The sequence below is a fragment of the Phodopus roborovskii genome, unplaced genomic scaffold, assembly GCF_943737965.1.
Source record: "Phodopus roborovskii unplaced genomic scaffold, PHOROB, whole genome shotgun sequence".
Lineage (NCBI taxonomy): Eukaryota > Metazoa > Chordata > Mammalia > Rodentia > Cricetidae > Phodopus > Phodopus roborovskii.
In genome coordinates, this window is record NW_026125295.1 from 33,052,214 (window position 1) to 33,079,365 (window position 27,152).

At 39.3% G+C, this 27,152-nt stretch overlaps 1 protein-coding gene across 1 annotated transcript in view; it reads left to right on the forward strand.

The window, feature by feature from the left end:
- Me1 (malic enzyme 1) overlaps positions 1–27,152 on the forward strand; it is a 99,238-nt gene that overhangs the window by 39,553 nt on the left and 32,533 nt on the right. The window contains exons 4-6 of the mRNA XM_051207725.1: positions 2,197–2,272; positions 4,175–4,336; positions 9,253–9,356. Coding sequence (XP_051063682.1) covers positions 2,197–2,272; positions 4,175–4,336; positions 9,253–9,356 — 342 coding nt within the window. The remainder of the gene's footprint in view (positions 1–2,196; positions 2,273–4,174; positions 4,337–9,252; positions 9,357–27,152) is intronic.

Sequence of the window (27,152 nt, forward strand, 5' to 3'; positions counted from 1 at the left end):
TTAACACAGCAAGAGTTTACTGATGGGATATAGGCCAGTGGTATGGGGTTTGCATAGCGTGCATAAAGCTCTGTTTAAATTCCCAGAGCATCAAGTTTCCCATTGCAATTGTATTCATTTTAAAATGTAGATAAGCACACTTTTTATCTAAACTTTAAGTATATAACTTCCCTCCCTCCCCCTCCCTCTCTCTCCCTTTCCCTCCCTCCCACTTTTCCTCCCTCCCCCACCCCCTCTAAGATTAATGTTTCATATTCAAATTGTTACTGACATGCAGAAGTTCTTTTGGATATCTCAGTAGATTTCTAATCATGGGAACATTCCAGGAAGGATTATAAATAACTCCCCAAATGCTTGTCTTTGGTTGGACATTACAGATCTTTGACTTACTGAACTCTTCCTAGAGGAAGCATTTATGCTGTAAGTGAATCTCTACATAGTGCAATAGATCATGGGTGGCCAATTGACTCTTCCATAGTAGCTGAACCCAGGTCTGTGCATAATAAATCTTGACATTTAATTGGTGCTTTTAATATCATTTTTAGTTCTTTATTTTAAATGATTCTGTTTCATGAGAACATTACCATTTGGAAATCTTGGCCAGCCTACAGTCTCTGAAGAAATATAATTTAATAGTATAGTGCCAAGAACATTGTATACTATTTAATGTAAATTTTTTTATTTAGGCCCAAATATCTCATTTTAATTTTCCAGTTCTTTATTGATATCCTTTCTGCTGATTGCATTGGGTCAGTCAGATTTGAAAATTCATGTATCTTATTAGGAGCTTCTTTTTCTTCTTCTTCCCCAAGACAGGGTTTCTCTGTGGCTTTGGAAGCTGTCCTAGAACTAACACACACACACACACACACACACACACACACACACACACACGTAGCATAAAAGCCAAGAAGATGGTTGCACTTATCGGGGAAGAGGGTGTGTGTGTGTGTGTGTGTGTGTGTGTGTGTGTGTGTGTGAAAATAGATGTCTTCTAGATTATTGGCAAGATTCTCATTGTATAAACAGGTGTTAAGTATTTCAGTATGTGAATCTGCTTGTTAAACTGTCACAAGAAATGCAGCGAGCTGGACCTTTTACAGGCTCCAGTTAGGTAGAAACAGCAGTGAGATCGTCAGGTGAGCACAAGTGTGCAGTCTGAGTCTCTTCAGCCCTATCTCGTGCATCTTCTCACCCCCACACTGTGGAAGGGAAAGGTGGACTACACACTGGAATTCATGCCTGTGTAGTTTGTCATTCTCACCATGCTTTTACATGTTTCATATTTAGTTAAAGGCCAAATGGACTTATGAGTGGGGTACATACTTCTCCCTCCACCCCCACCCTGAGACAGGCTTTCTCTGTGTTGTTTTGGAGCCTGTCCTGGAACTCGCTGTGTAGACCAGGCTGGCCTTGAACTCACAGAGATCTCCCTACCTCTGCCTCCCGAGTGCTGGGACTAAAGGCATCCGCCACCAGCACCCGGCTCGGACAGATACTTCTAAGTTTTCCTTTTTGTTTTATTATGTTTGTGTGTCTGTGTCTGGGAATGCACACATGAATGCAGCTGTTTTCAGAGGTCAGAAGAGGGCATTGTATCTCCTGGAGCTGGAGTTAGAGGCAATTGTGAGTTGCCTGATAATGGGTGCTGGGAACTGTATGTGGGTCCCCTGCATGAATAGTACATGCTGTAACCTCTTCATGTTAAAATGGTGTTTTTAATTAGTGTTCTATATCTATATTTGTGTGGGTATATGCATTCTTACATGTGTGCATATGTCTGTACATACTTGATGGGTTCGAAAGTCAGTATTGGTTATGTTCCTTAATTACTCTTTACCTTTTAAGAAGGTCTTTTGTTGAGTCTTAATCTTACTGATTTGGCTAGGGTGACTAGCCAGTGAGCTTCGGGGATCTGTCCATCCCCCACCCACCCACCCACCCACCCAGTGCCATGTCCAGTTTTGTGCAGTGTTGGAGATCAATACAGGCATGACAGATAGACACTGTGATAATCCAGCAACATCCCCAGCCTCCCTACTTTCAGGATTTCTAGCCATTATTTAAGGAAATACATTTTCAGTAATGTAATAAAAATGGAGATATGTTAATAGATTTAAGGTTTTTACTAATGTTAATGCTCATTAGGTTTGAAGTAAATTAAAACTTTTTTTTTTTTTTTTTTTTTTGTCCCAGAGGCCTCTTTATTAGTATCTACGACAGAGGGCACATTGCTTCACTTCTTAATGCATGGCCAGAAGATGTTGTCAAGGTAAGTTATTGGTGACTGCACTAAGGTAATTTGCTATCTTTTCTGTCCCATGACACATTGCATAGCCACGATCTCATTGCTGTGAGCAGCATTATCAGTGACTGTCACCTATTTAATATCTCTGAATTTTTCTACAACTTATTAATTTTATTATAAGGCTATGTATATACAGTTTTCCTGTCATTTCCAATTTCTTAGTGTTTCATTCTTTATAAAGTCATTATATATGTATAATACATATGTGTATTGAACATGTAGGGCATACAGTTTCTTTAAGCAAACTCTATTATTGTACTTTCTGTGTTTAATAATCCACCAAGTTCAAGGGAGGCAGAAAAAAAAAATCCGTTAAATCATTCCTCCTTTCATTATGACCTTAAGGATCTGTGAGGAGTGTGTGGAATATGCAAAAGAAATCTCACCTCTCTCTTTAAATGTCTTTACTTAAAAACAATTTTCCAATACTTGTATTTTACAGTACCCAAAAATGTAAAACAGCAGGTCTCAGCCGTGCATTTTAAAGTGTATCTGGGTTAAGGTGTGGTGGGAAGAGTGCAGTGTGGAGGGTAGACCCGGCTTCTGGCTCCTTGGGACTGCCTAGGAGGATTATCCAGGCAAGGTAGTTTAGCGTTCTGATTTTCCATTTCGTGATCTGTGACGTGAGATGAGGGAACCGAGTGTGCTCCAGACCCCCTTTAAACACTGACTTTCTGAGCTTAGGGATGGTAGCCACATTTTCTTTCTTTTTTTTTTTTTTTTTTAATTTGAAATACAAGTACTGTGGTGAGTTCTACATATCACGATTTCACTTTATGTGCCTATGAGTATCTAGCTTACCACTATTTATTGGCTGTTTACTGAGTGCTAAATGTTGTACCAGATGCTGGGATTACAGTAGTGCGCAGACAGAACCACTCTGAAAAGCACATGTATTAGTTTGTTTTTAAACTGAGAAACAGAGGGTCTGGAATGAGGGCTCCACAGTTAAAAGCGCTGCCTGCTCTTCTTGAGATCCCAGGTTGATTCCTAGCACCCACATAATCCAGTCCAAGGGGATCCAATGTCCTTTCCTGGCCTCCGTGGGCATCAAGCATGCCTGTGATACAAGCAGGCAAAACACCCATACACATAAAATAAGTGATCAAATTTTAAAACAAGTAAGAAATAGAAGCTTAAGTTTATTGCTATTCCATGGATATTTTCAGTGCAGCATTTTATAATTTCTAATAAATTAGGTTTGTTTTAACCTATATTGTGGCCATACATTATGGAATGAAGACATTGAATGAATTAATTTTAATGCTGATATTAAATCCTGTAAAGTAAGCCCTCTACATGAGTAACATATATGATTCATTATTATTCTAAGTAAGTGGAAATAAATTAGGCAAAATTCATGAGTTTTAGGGAAAGGTCACTAGGTAATATTTTAGTAGACTGTACTGGGCATGCTCCAGAGATAACAATACAGTGTCAGGCACTTCTGGGAGTAAGAGGTCAGAGCATCTTGGAGCATAGCTGTAACTTCTGCAATACCTCATTATAGCTGAGGGGCATCTGGTGGTCTGACAGCTGCCCTATGTTTTTGTTTGTTTGCAGTTTGAGCTCTAATTTCCCATTTGTCCTCTTGATTGAAGACTACGTTATTTGGGTTGTTTGAATTTCTGTTTCTCTTCTTTTTACAGTAATATAATTAATCACACATATAACTTTGTATAATGCTCAACATATATAGATCAAACCTATTTCTCCTCCCCGCTCTTCCCTAGTGACTCTAATTAAACATTGTCATATGTATTTGATTTGTTGCCTTGTGGATCAGTGTTACTTGCAGTGTTACATCGCCTTCGGGACTAGGAAGCAGGAAAGAAGATCAACTTTTTGCCTCTTTCTTTCTTCTAGGCCGTTGTGGTGACTGACGGAGAGCGTATTCTAGGCTTGGGAGACCTTGGTTGTAATGGGATGGGCATCCCTGTGGGTAAACTGGCCCTGTACACAGCCTGTGGAGGGGTGAATCCACAGCAGTGCTTACCTGTCATTTTGGACGTGGGAACAGAAAATGAGGTAAACACCTTAAGTGTTTTAAAAAGTGATGCCAAATTTTGCATTTTGAGATTATATTTCTTGAACTTCATAAAATTCGTTCATTTTTTTTTTCTGTTGCCCCACTCCCCTCAACTCTGCCCCATCTTTTATAAAGAAATAGCCTTTTCTGTGCTTTTTTTCTCTATAATATGATTTATGGTTTATCTGCCTTAGTGGTATCAAATGCTTTGATAAGCATTATGCATTATTATTTGAAGTGCATGAATTACTCTAAGAGGCCATAGTTTCTTCCTAATTACTATCTATTAATAGATAAGGTCCTATTAAATTTAATCAGCTTGCAACTTTACTATTCTAAAAGTTTGTATTGAATCTGGGGTAGATGATTTGGAGTTCAACTTTTCTTACGTCCACATTAATATTTTAGAAGAATTCCATCAGTGTTTTAACATCTCTTATGTGTTTTTATCATGTACAAACAAAACCATATTTAGCTTCTATTTATGAATGCTTATTTAACCTTTATCCAAGGAAATATGTTGATTTAATATATGGCTTCTCTTACATTTTCTTTTTCAGTATTAATAGAAATGACTTCGTTATCAAAGCTAACCTGTTTAAAGATGCTCTTTTAAAATTCTAATGTGTACATTAAGATTTTATTTTAATTTTCATATGTTTTAAAGCAAGCTGAGATGTAACGTGTATGGTTTTTCCGCCTGCCGCCGCTGGTCTTGTCCTGCTGCCGCACCAGCCCCAAATAATGCACAGAGACTCTGTATTTGATACAATACTGTTGGCCCGGTTACTTGTTTCTTATCGGCTAGCCCTGCCTTTAATTATTAACCCATTTCTGTTGATCTATGTATTTCCACGTGGCCTCCTTACCGGGGAATGGGGCAGGCATCTGGTCTCCCCAGTCTCTCCATCTTGACTCCTCCTTCCTACTTCCTATTTCCTCCTTGTCTCCTAGTCCCTCCTATCTTCCTTTCCTATTGGCCAACAGTGCTTTATTATTAACCAGTATGAGAAACATATACAGAATGACATCTCCCATCATCTCCTCTTTTTTGTCTAAATAAAAAGAAGGGTTTTAACCTTAACATCGCAAAATATATTATACAACAGTTATCAAGTAAGAATCACAGTTAACAATATTTAGTATTGTAGTGAGGTAGTCCTTCTGTAGCACTGACCACGCCCATTGGGGGGTGGAGCGATGGGCGGAGGTGACCTGAGGAAGGAGGTCGGAGGGGGCCAGGAAGGCGCGCTCTTTCTGGCGTGGCTCTTTCTGGCGTGACTCGGACAGGAGAGGATCGGGTTGAATTTCCTGGTGTTCATCTGTCTAGGTTGTAAGTTATTTCTCCCTGAATAAACATCTATTCGGCCTATTTGTTTATCCTGACCCTTATTTACCGCAATACTGAGATGATATAAGGAAGTTAAAATAAAACCTGCAAGATCTATGATGTAACTTGAAAATTCTAGGAGTTATTGAAGAGGAATGAACACTATGAAATAAGTTTATAATAATTTGATCACTTTTAAGCCTGGGCCTTTAAAATGATTTATTTATTTTATTTATTTAGGCATTGTACATGGCTAGTACCCATGATGTTGGAAGTAGATGTCAGGCCCACCAGAATTGGAGTTAGAGGTGGTTATGAGCCACCACGTGGGTGCTGGGAACTGACCCAGGTCCTCCGCAAGAGCAGCCAGTGCTCTTAACCAAAGGGTTGTGCTTTACCTCCAGGCTCCACTGGGATCTACAGTAGAGATTTTTTTACTTTGATAGATTGCATGAGTTACCAGAAACAAACGTTCCATGAAAATTGTCAAGTTGACTGATTGCCTTGGATTTTTCACATTATCTGCTTTTACAATGCATCACATTATGTTGAAGAAGTCTGCCTGATATCAAATTTTCAGTATTTACTTCCATATTTGTCCTTATGGGTTAAAAATGTTGCTGTATTCTTATTTTTTGGCATGTGTGTATGGATATGATGTGCATGCGTGTATGTGTGTGGGAGCATATGTGTGTGTAAGTACCCATGTATGTGTGTGGCTGTGGAAGCCAGAGGTTGAACTGGGTGTTTAGTCACAATGAGGCTTTCATAATGCAAATCAGTCATGTCACTTCCTTTTGTGACAGCCTATACACTAGAGTGATCTTCAGCTCCTTTCTTGTTTGTTTAGGTAAGAATACAAAACAACAGGTTCCATCATTGTGTCTTTGTGCATACCTGACATTGTAACTTGCTCTTGTTCGTCCCCTCCACAACAGTCTCTCTCATACATACCCCTGCCCTCCTCTGCCTGCTTCCTCTTTAAGTGGCATTTTATTAATTTTTGGCACCCAAATCTCCAAATATGTACTACTTTTTCAAGAATTATCTAAATTTTCTTAATTAAATTTTATGATAAATAGAACAAACTTTCTGGCAAATACATTGTTATAGTTGAAGAATTAACATCCTATTTTATTTCAACAATTGTCTTTTTAAATAAACTATTATACTTATTTTCTCTTTTTTGCATTTATTTATTCGTGTGTGTGCATGTGTGTGCGTGCGTGCGTGTGTGTGCGTGCGTGCGTGCGTGTGTGTGTGTGTGTGTGTGTGTGTGTGTGTGTGTGTGTGTGTAAGAGAGAAACAAGACAGCCTGTGGGAGCTCTCTCTTTCCTTCTACCCTGTGAATTCTGGGAATTGAACTCCAGACATCTGGCTTAGTGGAAAATGCCTTTACCCGCTGAGCTGCCTCAATTACACTTCTTTATGTTATGTATTTCAATTATCAGTGTGGGAAAGGATAGCTGAAAAATGAAGGGACACATTTTTCCTCAACTGTGTTTTTTCTTTCTTTTTTCCTCTAAATCTCATATTTGGGGGCTAAATATATTCCAGACTTGGAGAAAGTATTTTAATATTGGCAGCCATTAGTAGCACATTGGCAGTTTAACCTTGGCTGCCCAGATGCCTGCCAGTGGGTTGTTTAAAGAGTTTTTATGCCTTAAGGAACAGCTGGGCTTTACAGCAGTCCTGAGTTTCAGGTTTTACATTTTACATTTATGTGATTTAACATGTTAGCTCCCAGTGAGCAAAAAAACCTTAACTACTTGGTAAGGCGTACATTGCAGTTAAATTGTATTGGTCGAGCCAAAGGTATTTCACAATGTGAGAGTGTTAATAATAATTATATCAGGTCAACAAGTGTGCCCTTGGCTGTGGTTTCTATTGGCTTTAGATAAACCATACTTCAGAAGATTCAAGTAGTTGAATCTTAACATCACCACACCAGAAAGAAAGTATTTGTCTGTAACAAAGTCTCTCCAAAATCATTACTGTTTATATTAATACTTATGATCCAGTAAACTGTAATTCAGTCTGGATGGATAGAAAAGCGTGGGTGGCTAGAACAAGTGTGCATTTCTCCATATAAATTCTCATTCATAAATTGTTTACATTACACACACACACACACACACACACACACACACACACGGATTTTCATCTCAGACTATAAACTTTTCATCCCAGTTCTAGATGAGGTTTGGGATTTGCATCTTAATTGTGGCTCTTTTCATATGTTCTTACATTAAGTGGTGAGTCAGGAACAGATTAATGACCAACTTTCCTAAGTAAATTTGGAGGAATAGGAGTCCCATGGTTCTAGAAGTTCCACCACCAGTAAAGCCTCCCTAGATATCATGCCACCTGTGTATGGCCCAGTGTTGTTTCCTCAGAGTGGGTTTCTGTAGCTCATGTTTTCAGGCTTTTGTTTTTTGCCATCCTGTGAGTTCTTGAATCTGACCTTTGAGGTATCCCTCCCTTTTCCTAAGGAAAGCACTTATAGGTTTTTGTTTTTTTAATTTATTTTTTGTAGTGCTTTATAGTTTCCAGTGTTAAAGTCTCACATATTTGCTGATAAATATTTCCTTGTGAATTTTGTGGTTTGGGTTACCATTGTAAAATGGAGTTATGTTTTATTTTTTCAACTGTCCTAATATGATGAAATACAATATTGTTCTTACGTCCCAGACTGTGTTAATATACATTTTTGGGTTTTGTAGATTACTGCTATTTTCTATTTTACATAGTTATGTTTATACAAATACAAAGTGGTAGTTCTTCCCTTTCCAGTCTGTATGCTTGTCTTTTTCTTGCCTTATTGTAATGGCTAGCATCTCTAGTGTGATGATGAAGAAAAGTGGTAAGGACAAATATTCTTACATTGTTCTGAATCTGAAAATAGTTAGCTATGATCTTCCATAGATATTCCTAATTTACTGAGAATCTTTGTTACTAATAGACATGTTTTACACTATATTAAAAGTCAATTTAACAATTGATTTATTAAAATGTTAAGGGTTATTTATGCCAATACTTTAACAGAATAATTCTGTATCAGGTTCATTGGTTTAAGAAACAACAAACTATAAGGTTTAAAAAGTTTAAGAAAAACTTGGTCGAGCCTAAAAATATTTTCTCTTAAGTAAGTCAGTATTCATATAACAAGTATACTCAAAATGTTTGAAGATTTCATTTTTGGAAATGAAAATAATTGTTATCTTTCCATTTATAAGCTGTTGTAAATCTTTAAAACTCAACATTATTTCTGTGTGTGATTAATTTCACCTATAAAATCTGAATAGAGATTTTTCTAATGAGCATCATTAGCATGTTTAATTACTTTACTTTTCCTCATACTAACCCAGAATGTTTTAACAGTTAGTAATATTTTTTTTTATTTTGGATATAGACAGTATGGACTCTATGAAGTATTAAGTAGTGACTGTGGGCTAATTACGAATCAGTATGTCAAGATTTTATTTTTGTTTCTATCTCTTATCAAGATAATGAAACAGGTTAAGGAAAGATAAATGATTTTCTCATTGCTAATTCTTTTTATGGCAACTGTTTCCTTAACACTAGGAGCTGCTTAAAGATCCGTTGTACATTGGGCTGCGGCAGAGGAGAGTAAGAGGTCCTGAATATGACAATTTTTTGGATGAATTCATGGAGGCAGTTTCTTCCAAGTATGTAAAATCTTTATTTGAATTGAATTTCAAAAGTCTTGAAACCAAGCTACATATCTATTAAAATCTCCCAAGTTTGATTCAGCATGGTTTAATAGATTAGATATGAATGAAAGAAAACTATCCCCCTCCCCCACCTTTTATAACTTTTCCTGGCCTCCAAAGCTATCTCTGTTCTTTTCCCCAAAGGAGCCTTGTCTTTAGAAGAATCATTGTTGCTATGGAATACACGATGGCCTCCAGCCATACTACCCTGAACCCACAGATGGCATCTGAAATGCATGCTGATGGGAAATAGGGAACTGGCCAATGACAGTAAATATAAAAAGGAAGCTTTTTCCTTTTTTACACTTTGGCAGTCTGCACTTCTTTCTGGCTGCTGGTAACAAAAAAAAAAAAAATTATGCTCTTCATCCATGTGTGTGGCCGTTTTGTGGTAGGAGAAGGAAGAGGTAGGGACTGAGCCTGAGCTATACAGCCCCAGAGGCTGGGAGAGCCAGGCTGTCCCTCCCTCACAGTATATGCACCTCTGCTTAAATCTATAGGATTTGATTAACTATGCGACTGTATTATCATCTGCTGTTCTTAGCATTTGACTGTGGGCCTGTGGCACTCTTTCCAATTTTTTCCTTGAGGGGAGGTTCTGTGATAAGTTTAGTAATATACTCAGAGGGAATTTTGTCATGCCAGCCAACAATCATTCAGTTTGCTAGTGTGCAGCCATCAAACTATTATTGTTTAAAAATACATTTATATTTTGGTATTTTTTTGTAAATAACTGTATCATTAGGATCTCATGTGACTAGAGTTGTCATTTTATTTCTTATATAGTTGTAACCAATAGAATAAAACACTTTTTCTCATCAGTCTGCACAATATTTAAATACATTGAATTGTTCACCATGGGATTTCATGCAGAGTATACTTTTAAATCTGTACAGACTACTTTAAAAAGGACATGTTTGATTAGTTTTTTTCTGACCTATCTATTAAGCTATACTTAGACATAGAAGTAGTTGAGAAACTTAAGATCAAAATTATGTAATATTCATTTTTACTTATTTATTCACATGTGATTTTAAATACTTTATCCTGAAATCTTATATAAGGTTGTGATTATCAACTTTCTAAACAGCATAAATGAGAGATTGTTTAGGTAGTGCCATAAAGCCACCTAAAAGAAAAGGAAATGAAACTCACAACTTATTTTGCTTTACTCTTAGTTTGTGTATTTAAATTCTACCTAAATAAGATAAACTTACTATATTTACAGGGAATTTATTAAGCAAGCTGTAAGCTCCTAAATGATGATGCATAGACAAAAAAATTGTATGGAGACAATTTCTGAAGACATTGAGATAGGTACCAAGTTAAAATAATCTTTTTCAATGCAGGATCAGGAAAAAAAACTTTATATTTTTAATATTAAATTGGGGGATGTTGTTGGATGTTTCCTGTCCTACCCATCAGTTTCTGTAGCTGCTTATAAAATAATACTCTGAGGCTTAATATTAATTATAATTATTTGTCCAGTTGCTCAGGCTTATTACTCGCTAGCTCTCTTTTATAAATTAACCATATTTACTATCTGTGTATTACCACATGACTGTGGCTTACTGGTAATATTCTGGCACCTTACTTCTGCAGCCGCTCCATGGTATCTCCTAGACTCTACCTTCTTTCTCTTCACACATCTTTGTTTGGATTTCCCTTCATGTTCTATTTTGCCTGGTCATTGGTCAAAACAGCTTTATTCATTAACCAATAAAAGCAACACATATTGGCAGCCTATAGAAGGACATCCCATACCAGGGGGATTATGGGGCTGGAGAGACCTTCCAAAGGGCCAAGGTTCAATTTCCAAGTGTCAGCTAACAACTGTCTGTAACTCTAGTTCCACAAAATTTGATACCCTCAGGCAGACATACACACAAGCAAATTTTTGGGAATTACTTAGGATATATGAAAAGAAAATGTGGACTAATAGGCTCACCAGTAATTTTTAATGTAGAAAACATCCATAGTCAGGCATGCTTACTCATGCCTATAATCCTAGGAATTTAGAAACCAAAGCAGGAGGATTGCTGTGAGTTCCAATTTGGGCTGCACTATATAATGAGACTGCTCAAAAGAAAAAAAGGGGGGGGCATTGAGGAGGCTATATCTGGAGGAAGTCTGGAGTTATACTTCTGGGTCCTTCCCAGAAAAAAAGTAACAAAGACTTAAAAAATATCATTTTGATATTGTCCCTTCAGAAGCTGTCTAGAAGTGAAACCAAGCATTACCCAATTAGGGCAATGCTTACATTCACAGTTGGGGTGTAACTCTTGCAGCTGGAGTTATCGGACGCCACACTGTGATGGAATGTGTTGAGTGCTTTTGAGACCAGTGCTTGTAGGAGGAAGAAGTAAGAAATAGACGTTAAGTAAGGGAGAAGCTGTACCGCACCATGGCCCCTACATACCTGGGGAGGTAGCGTTTGAGACCACACAATATGCTACTGAGATTGTTAGCAGCCATTAGTTTTGCCATGCCCTCCCCACCACCAAAACCATTCTGGCTTCTTAACTTACTATGTTGGCAGTGATGGGGTCTGTGGAGTGGCAATAAATCATCCTTCTTTGCTCAAGGACTTGTTGTGGATATTGGGACACACTTGCGAAGTATGAAATTAGAATGTCTCAACTGAGAAATCTTTCACAGGATAGATTTGTGTTCTCATTCCAACTTTTCTGAGCACCGGGTTGGGGCTCCATTCTTAATGCCCTTCATATTGCTTCTAAGAAGGGGAGGGAGTGGGAGCATCTGGTTGATGTTTTAGTTCTCCAGGGACCACTGTAGACTCTGGCCAAAGTCCTCCAAGCATCTGAGTGCTTCCCTCCAGTTATCTCATTAAGCATCGTAGATCCCTCCGAAGGACTGGGGACTGCCATGTATTCTTGCCAAAGTATTGAGAAGTCTTGCCTTCTGGAAACTAGGCCTCTTCTCCCTGTGACTTCTAGGTAAAAGGTTAGCTCAAGTTTGGAAATTGCACAAGCAATTGCAACTTTATTGCGTTAACTGCTTGCAATTGTGTAGCCATTTGTCTTTGATTTCTTTTGGTGGCAAACACTGAGTGGCAGACTCTAGCAAAGCTATAGCTGTTAGCGCTCATAATTGAGTGTCATTCTCACATACACACTCTTGTTGCCTCCCCCAAATGACAGCTGCACCCATCAGACTTCTTCCTGGAGTCCTGTCGCCCTTCTCACTGCTTATCTGTAAGCCTAGTTATATATTGTTTTCTGTTCATTCTGACCTGAGAGCCAGGAATAAGCTTTTTGTAATTTGGGGGCTTCTCATCAGCATGTTCCATGTGGCTTTGGTACTTGGTATGGTTGTGTGTATGTGTGTGTGTGTGTGTGAGAGAGAGAGAGAGAGAGAGAGAGAGAGAGAGAGAGAGAGAGAGAGAGAGAGAGAGAGATTGTTCTAGAACATAGTCATCTGATTTGTTTGTTTGTTTTGTTTTCTGTATATAGTTTGTACATTCCAGAACGCCCATCTCTGAGGCTAGTAATCCCCATTTCTGCCATCCATGGCAATGTTTCTGGCATTTCAGCCAAATTTGTATGAGCCATTGGTTTGTATAGGCATCTAGCAATCATCTTAATAGTTACTTTGTGCTGCTTCTGGAGATTCTTGATGGTTGTTACATTCTGCATCTGGTTGTTACATTCTGCATCTCAGGGAAGTGTCTGAAATCACTGCCTAACATTAGGGCCCAGTATCTTATCACCCTCAGAATTAAACTTATTTGTACTGTTCCTGACTAATACAAGCTATCTAAATCTGTTTCTCTGGTATACAGTTGCTCTCTTCCTTTCTGAGTCCTAGCATGCCCTGCATGGCTTCTGGTATGATATGATGCTCTTGCAGGCCTGAAAGGCATTTGGAGGAGATTCATGAATTGACGTGGGTTAGAGGGGTGCATGCTATCCCCTGGAGGGATTCCACAACAGTAATAAGAGAAAAGAAGACTGCTCTTGTAAGGTCATAAAATGGTGTTGACTCTGAGGAGTCAAGATTTGGGGAGATCATGCCAGACATCCCCCCCTCATGCAGTAAGAGCCCATCTACTCTACTAAGACTAATATAGCAGATTTGCCTACATGGGAATCTTGGATGCTCACTGCTGGCTAAGTGCCCTGTTCTTGTCTTCAAGATCTTCTAAGGAAACACAGAATCTAAAAGTCTCTTTGCATATGCAGTACACTGTTATTTGCCCTCATGTCTTGTGTTCTTTTAGTGTCAAAAAGTCTTTGAAGTAACATTCCAGTTAATGTTCTCTTCTACTGATATAGCAAGCAGGCCACTCAGAAGAGCATTTTACCAGTTGGACTGACACCTTGTGCCATGTACTACCAGTGACTGGATCCTTAAGGCCATCAGGGACTGATGTAGGTTAAAGAACCCATGTATCACTGAGCATCTTCATGACAGAATTCACTTTCTTCTGTGATCTCATACCCTCCTCACTTCTCACCAAGTGCTCTTTTGGACTTCCCTTGGATTTTTCCCTTTCCTTCTCCTGAAATGTCAATATAAACTAGTCATCTCTGCTTCTTGGTGATCTCATGTAATCAAAGATCTTTTTGTTTCTCACTCTCAAGTCTGTATTTCTAACTTGAACACCTTCTCTCAATTCCAGAATGTGTAATGAGCCTGCTTACTGGCATTTCTACCTGAATCTGTAGTAGACCAAGCTTGTATAATGTGTCTGATTGTGACACTTCCTCTTGCACCCACCCACAAGCCAGCTTCTGGGTTCACCTTTCCCTTCTCACTACATGACAACCTGTTCTTCCTGTTCCTCAGAATAAGAATTACAGTCCATACATAGCCTAGCTTTTGCAACTTCCATATATCCAGGATTTGATCATATTTTTTTTCATTGCCTGTTACTTAATCTCTCTTCTTGGGATTATTGTCGCTTCCTAGCTGGTTTTACTGCCTCTCCACTTGTTGCCCTTCAGTGTGTTCTTAACACAGAGACCAGGGTGGTTCTATGTTGAGTAATTTCTTTGCTCAGAACTTGGCAAACCTTACCATTGCCTTTGGAATGAAAACGGGCTTTGTACTAACATAAAAAGCTCTGTGCCACCTGGCTTCCTGGTGCCTTCCTGACCCTGTTACTGTTTTCTCTCGCCTTTGTTAATGTGGCCTGCTCTTCCCTTCCAACCAAAGTGAGGTGAAGGCGTGTTGTGCCATCTCTTTGCAATTCTACCATTGCCTGTGTGTCTGCCTGGTTTCCCACTAGGCTAGCTTCCCAGAGATCTGTTTTGCTCAGTGAAGCTTGCTTTGACCAGTGTACTTGAAATGCTACCCTCAACTCATTTTCTTCATTCTCTGCACCAATCAATGCCAGAGTTGTTTATATTCAACCTTTTGTGCCCAACATAGATTCATACAGCATGGAAACAGTCCTCCTCCTTCACTGTAATACCCTTAGTTTCTTAGATGTCACCTGATGTGTCTGTCATAAGTCCTCAGTTTGTGAAATAGAAGGTAGAATTTGATGTATTTCATTTATATAATTTAAAAATAAAGGTATGAATAAAGTCTGACATGTTACAAAAGCTTCTTCATGTGACTTAACTTTGAGAAAGAGTGAAGCGTTCTCTTACATATTATATATAGTACACACTGCTAATATAGTATATATCCTGCTAAGATTATATCAAAATTAACACAGTTAGGAGCCTGTCTGTATTTGAATTTGTTTTGTGACTTCTTATCATGTCTCTCTTTTCCCAGAATAAGTAGAAAAGTAGGGACAGTTTCTACAGTGTTCTCTATATGGAAATTTCTCTGAAGATTGTTAATTAAATGAGTAAAAAGAAAGATTACCTTAAAAATAAAAAGCCTGAAAGAACTAGCTCTGTTGTTTGTTCTTTAGAGAGTTTCACTCTAGCTCACCCTGGCCTCAAACTCATGATCCTTGGATCTTAACCACCTGCCTGATGGGAGTTTGTGGAATTGTGGTATACAGATACTAAATTTTTAAAATAATAATAAAAAAGATCTGTTCCACAAGGACTATTTTTTAAAGAGTTGTTCTCTAAGTGTTTCAAATGAAAAGTCACTGGGAAGCACTGGGAATGGCTACAGAGATGCTTTAAACGATATTTGCTGCAATCTTGGCTGCCTCATGGGTTTCATTTAATTCGTTGTATAACATCCAGGAGAAATAATGTTTGTCTGAAGTCATGCGTTCTGCACCTGCTACAAGGTGTAATCATGGAGTTTTTATAGGATGTCACTTTCTTTGCTGGGTTGCCGTAGAGCTAAAGCTAAAGCCTTTGCTGTGTACACGAAGCATAGCAGATATGGTTCAGCATCTAGTAAGCTGCCATAGTTCTTAAAGATCACATACCAGGTTTCAGAGGAGCAAGGTACGTAGCCCTCAAGTTAGCAAGAATGTATCTACCAATCTTTTAATTATTATTGTTAATATCCTCTTTTTCCTAAGTCATCCATCTGTTAACTTAGGTGTTCCTTGCCCTCACACAGGACTGTCATTATCTCCCCTGCTGACTCTGCACCAGATCTCTAGGCTGCATGCAGACAAAGATTTTAGAATTTCTTTTATTATTGTGTGTATGTGTACGCACATGCATGCAAGTGCATGTGTGCTCAGACATGCAATGTATAGGCCTGACTCTTCGAACAGGAATGTTAGAAATGTGATTTTTTTTTTCCAGCCTATAGAGGCCACATCTAAAGATGTGTGAGAGGAGAAACCTGGGCTTCCAAGTCAGTGCTTAAGTCCATCTACTGCATTTTAGTCTAATGAAATTATTTGCCTTCCTTGCCTTCATTTCTTGCCATGAATGCTTTAGGAAAATGTTACTAGTACACAGGAGAGTGGTGATGGTTGAGATAGTAGAACAGACATAAAGTTACCTTTATTAAATAAGTAGCAACTGTGATTTCTTATTTCCTAGGAAGGATGGCTAAGGCCGATAATTCAGTTTCAGTAGACTGAAAACTTTAATATAGATGGAACATTCGATGCTTAAAATGATCTAAACTATAATAGTGATAAAAATCACTCAGCAGTTGAGAATTCTGGTTGCTGTTATGCTCTGTGGCTGTTCCAACACTCACTCCATGGAAAGATTGCCTGAGGGCACAGTGATGTGGGAAGAAGCACTGGAATTAAACATTCCTTAGTGTTCCAACTTGGACTGTGGTGAAAGTACTAACCCTACATATGCTTTTGATACTCTGAGCTGGCAGTGTCACAGCATTCGATGTATTAGTGAGTCAGTTGAAAGTGTTAATTACCACATTATATAGTTAGCCTAGGATAATTCTCATTTAGTATGTTAAACTCTTTTCTGTATAATGGCAGCTTTCCCTTGCTGCTTGAAGTTTTTCACTGAGCTTGGGAGTCAAATTTGCCAGACCCCAGAGGGAAAACTTAGTGTCCCAGTCTGTCCTCTGGAAGGCTTGCCTGGTTACAGGAGATGGCCAGTTCAGGCTCTGTGTCCCCCATTGCTAGGAGTCTTATCTAGGGTCACCCTCATAGATTCCTGGAGGTTTCCATTGCTCTAGGTTTCTAGCTCATCCCAGAGATGCTCCCAGATTTTAGTCATCTCTCCAAGTACTATCTCCCTCCATTTTCCCCCAACCTGATCCTCCTGTTCCTGTCCCACCCCACAGCCACACACCCCCACTATCCAATGGTGATGTTTATTCTGTTTCCCCTTCACAGTGAGAGTCATGCATTCCACCCCCTCCCCTTGAGCCCTCCTTGTTGCTTAGCTTCTCTTGGTCTATGGATTGTAGCATGGTCCTCCTTTACTTTATGGCTAATACTCTCTTATGAATGAGTACATACCATGCTTGTCTTTCTGGGTCTGGATTATCTCACCCAGGATGATGTTTTCTAGTTTTGTCCAATTGCCAGCAAATTTTCTGATGACATTGTTTTTAACAGCTGAGTAATACTCCATTATATGAATGTACCACATTTTCCTTATCCATTCTATTGTTGAGGGTTATCTGGCTACTGTGAATAAAGCTGCTATGAATGTAGTTGAGCAAGTGTTCTTGTGGTATGGTAGAGTGATTTCCAAAGTGGCTGTACAAGTTTGCACTCTCACCAACAATGGAGGAGTGTTCCCCTTGCTCCACATCCCTTCCAGCATGAGCTGTCATTTGTGTTTTTGATCTTACCATTCTGACAGGTGTAAGATAGAATCCCAGAGTCCTTTTGATTTGCATTCCCCTGATGGCTAAGGATGTTGAACATTTCAAGTGATGCTTGGCTGTTGTAGTTTCCTCTGTTAAGAATTACCTATTTAGATCTGTATCCCAGTTTTAATTGGTTTATTCACTTTTTTGATACAAAGTTTATTGAATTCTTTATGTATTATGGATATTAGCCCTCTGTCAGATGTGGGTTTGGTGAAGACCTTTTCTTCTGTGAACTGTCATTCTGTCCTTTTGACAGTGTCCTTTGCCTTACAGAAACATTTTGGTTTTAATTTGTTAATTGTTCTTTCTTATTAATTAGATTTTTTTCAGATATTTTACACCCCAACTGCAGTTTCCCCTCCGTCTTTTCCTTCTGCCTCCCCCCCCCCCATCCACTCTTCTGTTTCTGTTAAGAAATGGGCAGGCCTTCCCTGGTGTCAACAAAGCATGGTAGAAGGCAAAGCCAGCTCAAGTGTTAGGGACAGGCCCTGATCCCACTGCTAGGAGTCCCACGGGTAGATCAAGCTGCACAACTGTCACACATATGTAAAGGGCCTAGGTTGGTCCCTTGTAGACTCCATTAGCTGTTGGTCCAGAATGTATGAGCTCCTTTGAGTCCACATTAGTTGTTTTTGTGGGTTCTCTTGTGATGACCTTGATAACCCTGGCTGGTACAATCCTTCCTTCTGCTCTTCAACAGGATTCCCAGAGATCAGCCCAAATGCTTGGCTCTGGATCTCTTCCTTTGTTTCCATCAGTTACTAGATGAAGGCTCTCTGATGGTAATTAGGGTAGTCACCAGTCTGATCAAAGGAGAAGGCCAGTTCAGCCTAACTGTCTACTATTGCTGACTCTTAGCTGGGGTCATCCTTATGGATTCCTGTGAGTTTCTCTGGCACCAGGTTTCTCCATAGCTCTGCCCCATCAAAACATCTCTTTCATTACTCTCCCCTTCAATTCTACCCCCAGTTTAACTAGGAGATCTCTTCTATTATTTCTTTCTAGGGAAATTCATTTTTATCTTAGTGCCTGAGAGATTGGTATTCTGTTCAGAAAGTTGTGCCGATGTGTTCATGGCTATTCGCCACTTTCTCTTCTATCAGGTTTGGTGTATCTGGTTTTATTCTAAGGTCTTTGACCCACTTGGACTTGAGTTTTGTGCAGGGTGATAGATAAGGCTCTATGTGCATTCTTCTACACACCAACATTCAGTTTGAGCAGCACCATTTGTTGAAGATGCTTTCTTTTTACCGGTGTAGAATTTTGGCTTCTTTGTGCACCTTATACAATTTCCTTTATATGTTTTATTTTTCTTTACATTATAGATTACCCATACCATGTCAATAATTTACTTTTTATATCACACACAAATTTAATAAAAATCCTATAAAGAATTTTTTCCTGTTTTATTACCATTGTATCCACTGAGCTTGGTCCAAGTAAACAATTGTTGACTATATTTGGTTTACCTGTGGTGTATGGTCAACTGTGGTAAAAGCTTTGAAACTCCCAAACAAGTCTGGGTAAACTATGGGGAAGAAAGGCAAGAAAGTTAATTGGGAAAAGGAGAAATAAATACCATTAGCCTACATTTTCTCTCATGTCCTAGCCTACCTGTTATAAGTTTTGTTAAGAAAATGTCCAGTGGCTTCTTCAAGAGTTGTCAATAAATAGCGAAATTACATCATAGCTGTTTCAAGTCTACTTCAAATAACACAGGATGGCTCCATAGGCCTCCAGGTGTCCATAATAGCATTCCCTAATCCCTCCCCACTGTTATTTTTCTAATTATTTCACTTATCCATAACATACATTGTTGTTATTTTGAACACAATAATTAGGCCAACTTAGGAAAGAAAAAAGGTTTTATTTCACCGTTACTTACCCCCTTTCCAATTCTCTTCCTCTCTTCCATTCTCACCCTTCCTAATGCTGTGATCCCTTAATAATATGTTGTGCTGACCCCAACCATAAAATTATTGTGTTGCTACTTCATTAATGTGATCTTGCTACTGCTGTGGACCATAATGTAAAAGTCTTGGTATGTGGTCCCTCGAAGGTTGAGAACTACTGCTTTATATAGTTTCAGATCTTAAATCTTCTTCTTTCTTAAAATCGCTTAACACTTCAATACATTTCCTCAAGTTTTCAGTCTAAGATAGTCTTTATGCTGTGCTTTTGAAGGATAATTGCATTAACTAATTATTGTTGAATAGTGGATTTTTTTCATCACTTAAATGTCTTTCTTTATTATATGATTTCAGAAAGGAAGTCCAATGTAACCTTGGTCCTTCTTCCGTGTGGGAAGATGGGGTCCCCTTACAACTCCTTTTAAGATTCACTCTTTGTCTTTAATCTGCAGTTTGACTTTAATATGCCTTCATACAAATCTATATTTGTTCTGATTTATGTATGTTTTCTGCACTTCTTGGATCTGTGGTTTGGTGTTTGTATTTAACTTTCTAAGATTCTCAGCCTTTGTGGCCTCAGATTCTTTTTTTCTGTATTGTCTTCCCATATGCAAACACCATGCTTTTCTGATTGTTCCACAGTTGTCAACTATTCTGCCCTTTTATTTCTTGCTTTTTCTCTCTGTGTTCCTATTTTCAGAGCTTCTACTGGCAGCTTCTCAGACTTACTTATTCTTTCCTCTGCCGTGTCTGGTCCACTGATGAGCCCATCAAAGGCAATTTTCAGCATGATGACTTTGATTTCCAGATTTTCCTTTTGAATCTTAGAGTTTCAGTGTCTGCTGATGTTACCCATATGTTCCTGCATGGTGCCGATTTTTTCAAATTAAGCTCTTCATGACTGAGTCATAGTCATCTTAAGTTCATGGTCTGATTGCTTCAAAATTGCTGAACATCTAGATGTAGCTCTTTTGTTTTGCTTTGTCTCATGTCTATGTCTTGTCTTGTATCTTTTTGTGATTTGTTGAAAGCTGGGCATGTTTGGAGTGACAGGAGCCAAGGTACATTTGTGTCTTCGCTGGCAGCTTTGCTTATCTGGCTTGGTGAGGTTATGTCCTCCCCCTTGATGCCCTTCTTTCCATTTCAGTTACTGTTTGCCTTTGGTATTTTCCTGGGATTTCTTGTATAGAGTTTGAGATTTGCAGGCCCTTGAGCTATTCTTGTCTGTTATCCTGGAGCCCTGTTGTGCTGGGCAGGGCCTGTGTAGTTTAACCATATATTAGGTCTTAGTCTTTTAGTGGGCTTAAACTGGGTATTTTCCTTGCCCATGTTATGAGCTAGAGGAAGCTACAAGTTTCTTTGAGGAGAATAACAGGAAAGAGAGATGAGGTCTTATTACAACTAGGGCCTACGCTTAAGTAATGTGATTAAGACTTAATGTGACACATTTTCAGTGGGAAGGAAAACATTTCATTTGATTCCATTATCAAATCCTTATGTGGAGATACAGCTGATGAGTATATCCAGGGGCAAGGAGGACAGTGGATAGCTACAGTTTAATCTTCATCATGTCTGTGGTCACAGAGAAACATCAAGAAATATCCGTATAACACAGTTGAAAGAATGCGAAGAAAAGTGACAAGATTATCTGCTTGTGGGGCGATACAGCTGTAAGATAGCTGGGACTAGAGGCATTTCAACAAATTTGCTAAGAAGCGAACAGGGCTCTGTTCTTACATGCTCTGGTGTTTTAGATGTGGAGGAGGCATGACCAGAGAGAACTTGAGTCAATTTAAGATCACCTAGGCTAGCATTCAAGACTACTCACAACCTGAAACTTAACTTTGTTACATTTTGCTTATTTGTTTTTTATTTGAGAAGGGGGCTTACATGGGGCACAGTGTATGTGTGGAGGTCAGAGGAAACTTGTATCAGTTCTTTTCATGGCAGATTCTGGGGGTTGAACTCGGGTTGTCAGGCTTAGTGGCTTGTGCCTTTGTCTGCTGGGCCATGCCACTGGACTTGCACTGTTCATCCTCTGAAGTTCTTCCATATGACATCATTAGCATTTCCTAGTACAGCCTCTGGGACTCACTGATTTATTTCTCCTTCACTTCCGGAGTCCTCCCCAGGGCCACACTGAAGCCTCCCTCCATTACTTAATGCTATCTTCCTTAAGACTTTGCTGGGCTCTGTGTGTGTCACGGATTGTGATTGGGTTTGGAGTTTTGTGGTGCTGAGGATTGAACCCAGGACCCTATGTGTGCTAAGGGAGCTCTCTGCTGGTCATTCTTAATCTAAACATCTTTTATGATTTTTTTTTCATCCTATGCTTTGTCTATTTCCCAGTCAACATTTTAAGGGCAAAATTCATGTTTCCTATTTGCTGCTAAATTTATTAAGTATTTTCAGACCTCAGTTCATTATGAAAATGAATCATCTGAAATAAATCCCCACCGAGGGATTCATCATTATGAAGTACTGTAGGTCTTAGACACTGATACCATGCATATAACACATTCTAAAACATGATTTCACCCCACCCCTTAGGAAAATCCAAGCATGCATAGTCAGGTTGGTTGCATGAACTCTTCATTATTTTAAGATCAAGGAAGACTACTGCTTTCACCAATATTTGTCCATGTATACCTAGTCACTTGGAACATGGTGTATTGAATGCACACAAGTGCTACCTTGCTGGTATGATGATAGAGTTTAAAGATGTGGCCAGAATGTTTCCCAGTGTCAGAGTGCTTACTTAGCACATGAGTCCCTTGGCCTGTGGTTAACCTATACCTTACCACTCTGAGCAGTATGAGCTCACTATATGCTCAGCCCTTAGTCATGAGAAACTCCAGTGTCTGCATCTGTAAAATGCATAATGACAGAGCCTCCTTTGCTGAATTGCTGAGAGAATTAAATTAGATAATCCCTCTGAATGTGGACCATACTGTCTGGTGCTTAGTCAGTCCTGGCCACAGCCATTAGTCACTGCAGTAAGGTGGTTTCCAGACTCAACACAGCCATAGAGAATACAAGCTCCAGAGTTTTTACATGTGTTTTAGGGTGTTTTGTTAGCTTTTAAACTATTAATCCCTGCTATTTCATGTCACATTTTGATTGTAAAATAGTAAGTTCTTTTCATAGTTATGATGAAGTCAACTGGCTAACTCTTGAGAGTTCCATCACTTCAGATTTCACAGTAACAAAGCTGTTTAAAGGTAGAACAAAGATCCCTTTCATGACTTTATTTTTATTACATGGTACAGGATGCATGTATCACAAGATAAATTCAGGAAGCCTCTTTTTAAATCTTTAGGAGTGAAATCAGAGCTAACTACCAGGTAGCAAAAGTCACAAAATTAAAATGGGTGTGTGGCATCTTCCAAAGGAAGATTCTAAAACAGGCCCATGAAAATGATAGTGCCCCACATAGGAATTTACTACCTAGGACATTCCCAGATTGCACTGCAGAAACATTGTAGATTTATAGCTTCATACACTGTGTCCTGAACACTGAAGGCAAACCACACTGGAGGGACTTTGTTTCAACCACAGAGAAACTGTAACAAGCCAGCTCCAGACCACCAAACCAAGTAACTAGTAGATCCGGGAATAGAATTGAGAAGGTTCTGATGCCTCCTCACAGACCACAGACTGCTTCTTCTGAACATAATGACAGAGCATCTGTTGCTGTTAGTCCCCCAGGATATGACATGCCAGGAGCAAGCCGTCTGAGGGCATTGCCCAACGACATGAATTTTTGGTTTCTGAGGACTCCTTAGGAACCAGAGAATTAGAAAGTAGCCATCACAAACATCTGATGGCTGCTGACTAATATTTGTGTTTGGGGTACTTAGTTACTACCACAAAGCTCTCTTCTTTGCTGACATTTTCAAGAGTGACAGTTTATAAACATAGAAATGCTTCTTTTCAGTTCTTTATAACACTTAACAGTTTTATGGAGAGCTTCCTTAGATTATGAAAAATGGCACCATATATATGAGTATAGTTGTTTTGTTCATGGCTTATCCCCACTCTCTGAATTCCCCTAAGCCATTTTCTCCTCTCTACCTTCCGTCCATTCTGTAGCACCAGAACAGTTGCTCTGAAAGTTTGTCTGCTTTTGAAGATACAATCTGTCTGGCTCACATTCTCAGTCTGGAATAGCTTCCACCATCACTGTGTGTCTGACACAGTTAGCTTGTGTTTGTCTGCATGTCACCATTTTATTAAGTTGTAGGAGAGCTGGATTAGTTTCTTTGTGAAAAACTCTTTGAAGTTCCTTCAGTAGCTTTGTCTAAGCTGTCTTGATTTAGCTTCATCCTGAAGAGTGGTTTTCAAACTGTACTGTATAGCATGGCAGTGTTTTCTCTTACTTCTTGAGGCCATTATTTTACATTTAATAGTTACTTTTGTTACCATTAAATGTCTTTGGAACTCTCTACTATGGAGTACTTATTGCTGGTGATTGAACTGAACACATATTTACCATTTCAGACAACCCCCATAATAAATCTGTGAAAGATATGGACAGTACTTATCTCTTTGATAGGAGAACAGAGGCACAAAAAAGTTGAAGATACATAGTATGGAAGGATGCCAGGAGTTCAGGGTGGGACCTCTGACTCCATAGCCTGTGTCTCGGAATCACTATAGCAGCCAAATTAACCATGAGAACAATGTAGGTGCAAGCCAGGAGGCATTGATTTTTGTTTTTGTTTTTATTTTATGGATACACATAGCAGCAGACTAATATTACTATCCAGTAGTCATTGTTAACACTTTGTCATCATGTATATCTGTGTCCATATCTTTAAGATGAGAATAATAGTGGTAGTCCATGCTGTGGTTATAAAGAGTAATTGTATGTCCCCTATCTTATCAAGTGGCAAAACATTTGTTGTCAGTAGCCAAATCTCCTCTGTATCAAACATGGTGCAGGAAGTGAAAGGAAAGGAAGGGGTATGAAATAAATAGTGTTAGTAAAACTGAGGGAATAATGTAGGAAATAGATTCTTTCATCATTAAAAATGTATAACCTGATAGTAAAAGTAATATCAGATTTTGAAGTTAATCATTTCCTAAATCCACAAGGGTATTAGACAAAAGTTTGGATTACAAATTAATGCATGTGCAAGGGCTGTCACAGTCATGTTATCCAAAGGTGAGTCCATGTGTAAGAACATCAATTAATCTGATTCCATAAAAACCTGAAGTTTCTGTAGCAAGATCAACAGAAACACTATTCTAGTTTCTTCTCTGTTGCTGTGATTTTAAAAAAAAATACTCTTAACCAAAATCAGCCTGGGAGAGAAAGTCTCTTTGGCTCACAGTTCCAGGCCACAGTCCGTTATTGATGCAAGGCAGACCTACGTCTTATTCCACACAGCATTCACAGCCAAAGAAGCACAGAAAGTACCATTGAGGATGCTGGTTGCTGCCTCACAGAGCAGCTTACACTTAGCTAGCTTTCATGTTCAGTTCATCCCAGCTGCTTAGAGCTAAAACTGCCCACAGTAAACTGGGCTGTCCTGTCGCATCTTCCTCAACCAGCAAGGAAGACGCAATGCTCGGACTCTTCTTTAAGCAGTTTATTCAGGAACCTTGAACAGTCTTCTTCTTTTCTCTCCTTCTGCTTCCTCCAGCCCCAGCAAGCCCTTAAATGTGTGCTCGCTGCCCAATCAGCTCATGCCACCTGGCAATCCCGGATAGGCCACAGAAGGAGGAAGCGCACCAGATCCATCAAGCCCTTCCAAATAAGGCTTGTTTACAACTAAACTCGGATTACCTGGCATCCAGCCAGGCGCCATCTTGGGGCTGTGGCTTCCCACACTGTCCTACATCATTAACAGTCAAGGCAGTCCCCCACAGACATGTCCACAGGCCTTAATCCAGTTGAGTCTTCTCTGGTGGTCTTACACCATATTGTTGATAATTAAAGCTATTTAGAACAGATACCATCTTAGGGATTGATGGCACAATGTAGTAGATTAGGAAAGCAATTTGCTGTAGATGGAAGTTTCTGTCAGGCCTGGTCCTGCAACCATTCAGTTCCAAGTAAACACACAGAGTCTTATATTAATTATAAGCTGTTTTACTCTTACAACTTAAATTAACCCATAATTCTTAATGTTTAGCCACATGGCTTGGTACCTTTTCTCAGTGAGGTATTCTCAGTTTGCTTCCTCTGTGTCTGGTGCGTGAATGCTTATCTGCCTCTCCTCTCCCCATAATTCTCCTAGTCTGGTTGCCCTGCCTATACTTTCTGCTTGGCTATTGACCAATCAGCATTTTATTAAACCAATACGAGTGACAAATCTCAGAGTGAACAAGAGCATTATCTCACATCAATTTGCAGTGTCTATCATAGAAGATACTATCCTTAAAACATAAAAACTTATTATAATAAATAAAAGGACAATAAAATGAACCAAAGAACATACAGTTTTCTGGAAAGAATTAAAAATAACCAAGATATGGAAGATACAGAGAAACACAAAGCAATGTTAAGTTTTGTTAGTGATTAAAAATGAGACATAACCCTCCAGTCTTCTACCACAGCAGCCATGGAAGAGCAGCAGCCAGGTCTTTGTGCCATCCCATGGACAGGGTACAAGGCCACAGCTAACCAAGACCCTGGTCAGGCAAAGTACAGCCACTGTAGTGGGCACCTCATCAAACACATTAATGAGTGTGGGATGAGATCTGGGAGATGAGGTGTGCCAGAGAACTACTCAAGGTCTCCAAAGACAGTCTTGAGTTCATCAGTTCATGGGGATTGTGTACATCCTCCCAGGAGTCAAGGGGAGCCCTGGTTACATTGAGGAAAGTCCATTTCAGAAAGGACCGAGTTCCTTCCCTTCTCTGTACACAATAAAAACTTTATAGAGGAGGGGAAGGAGGAAATACTGATGCAGTCCCAATTTCTCCTGTGAATGTTAACAGTGTTTTTAAGAGGTAGATCATTAAGGTCAAATATATGAAAATAGTATGTAAATGTAATGGCTGAAAACAATGGAATGATGAGCCTACAGAGATCTTAGTCCTGGTGGAGCGAGAGAGAGCTCTGACAGATTTCATCTTCACTGTGATGCTGGGGAGTGGGCTTTGCACCTGTCCTCATTGTTGAAAGAAGTGAGAAACGAGGACGAAGTTTCATACCCTGTAGTGAGGACTTTGACTCTGTGAGGATGGAAGAAGCCATAGCTTTGTGGAGATGCTCCAGACAGAAAGGCATATATACTGAAAGCTGTTTTTCAGTGAGGTGTGGAAACTGGTGGGAAGAGGTTGAGCACTTGTAGATAAGGGAAACAGCAATATGTTGAAGCTGTCTTATCTGAGTGTTTGTGTTCCCTTAAAACCCATACACTAGAACTAAACTCCAACATGGAACTGTGAGGAGGAAGGAAGGGCCTTCTGAGGGCCAGCTGTCATGACTGGGATTAGTGCCCATGTGAAATAGGCTAAAGGGATGTGCTTGCTGCCCTGTTATGCAGGGAGATGCTGTCTATTAGGAGGTAGTCCTTCCTAGACAGTGTCTGTGGCCACCTTGACCTTGCATGAGCCTCCAGAACTGTGAGCTGTTTGTGTATATGTGACCCAGGGCAAGGCATTTTTCTTTAATAGCACTAAGGATAAGACT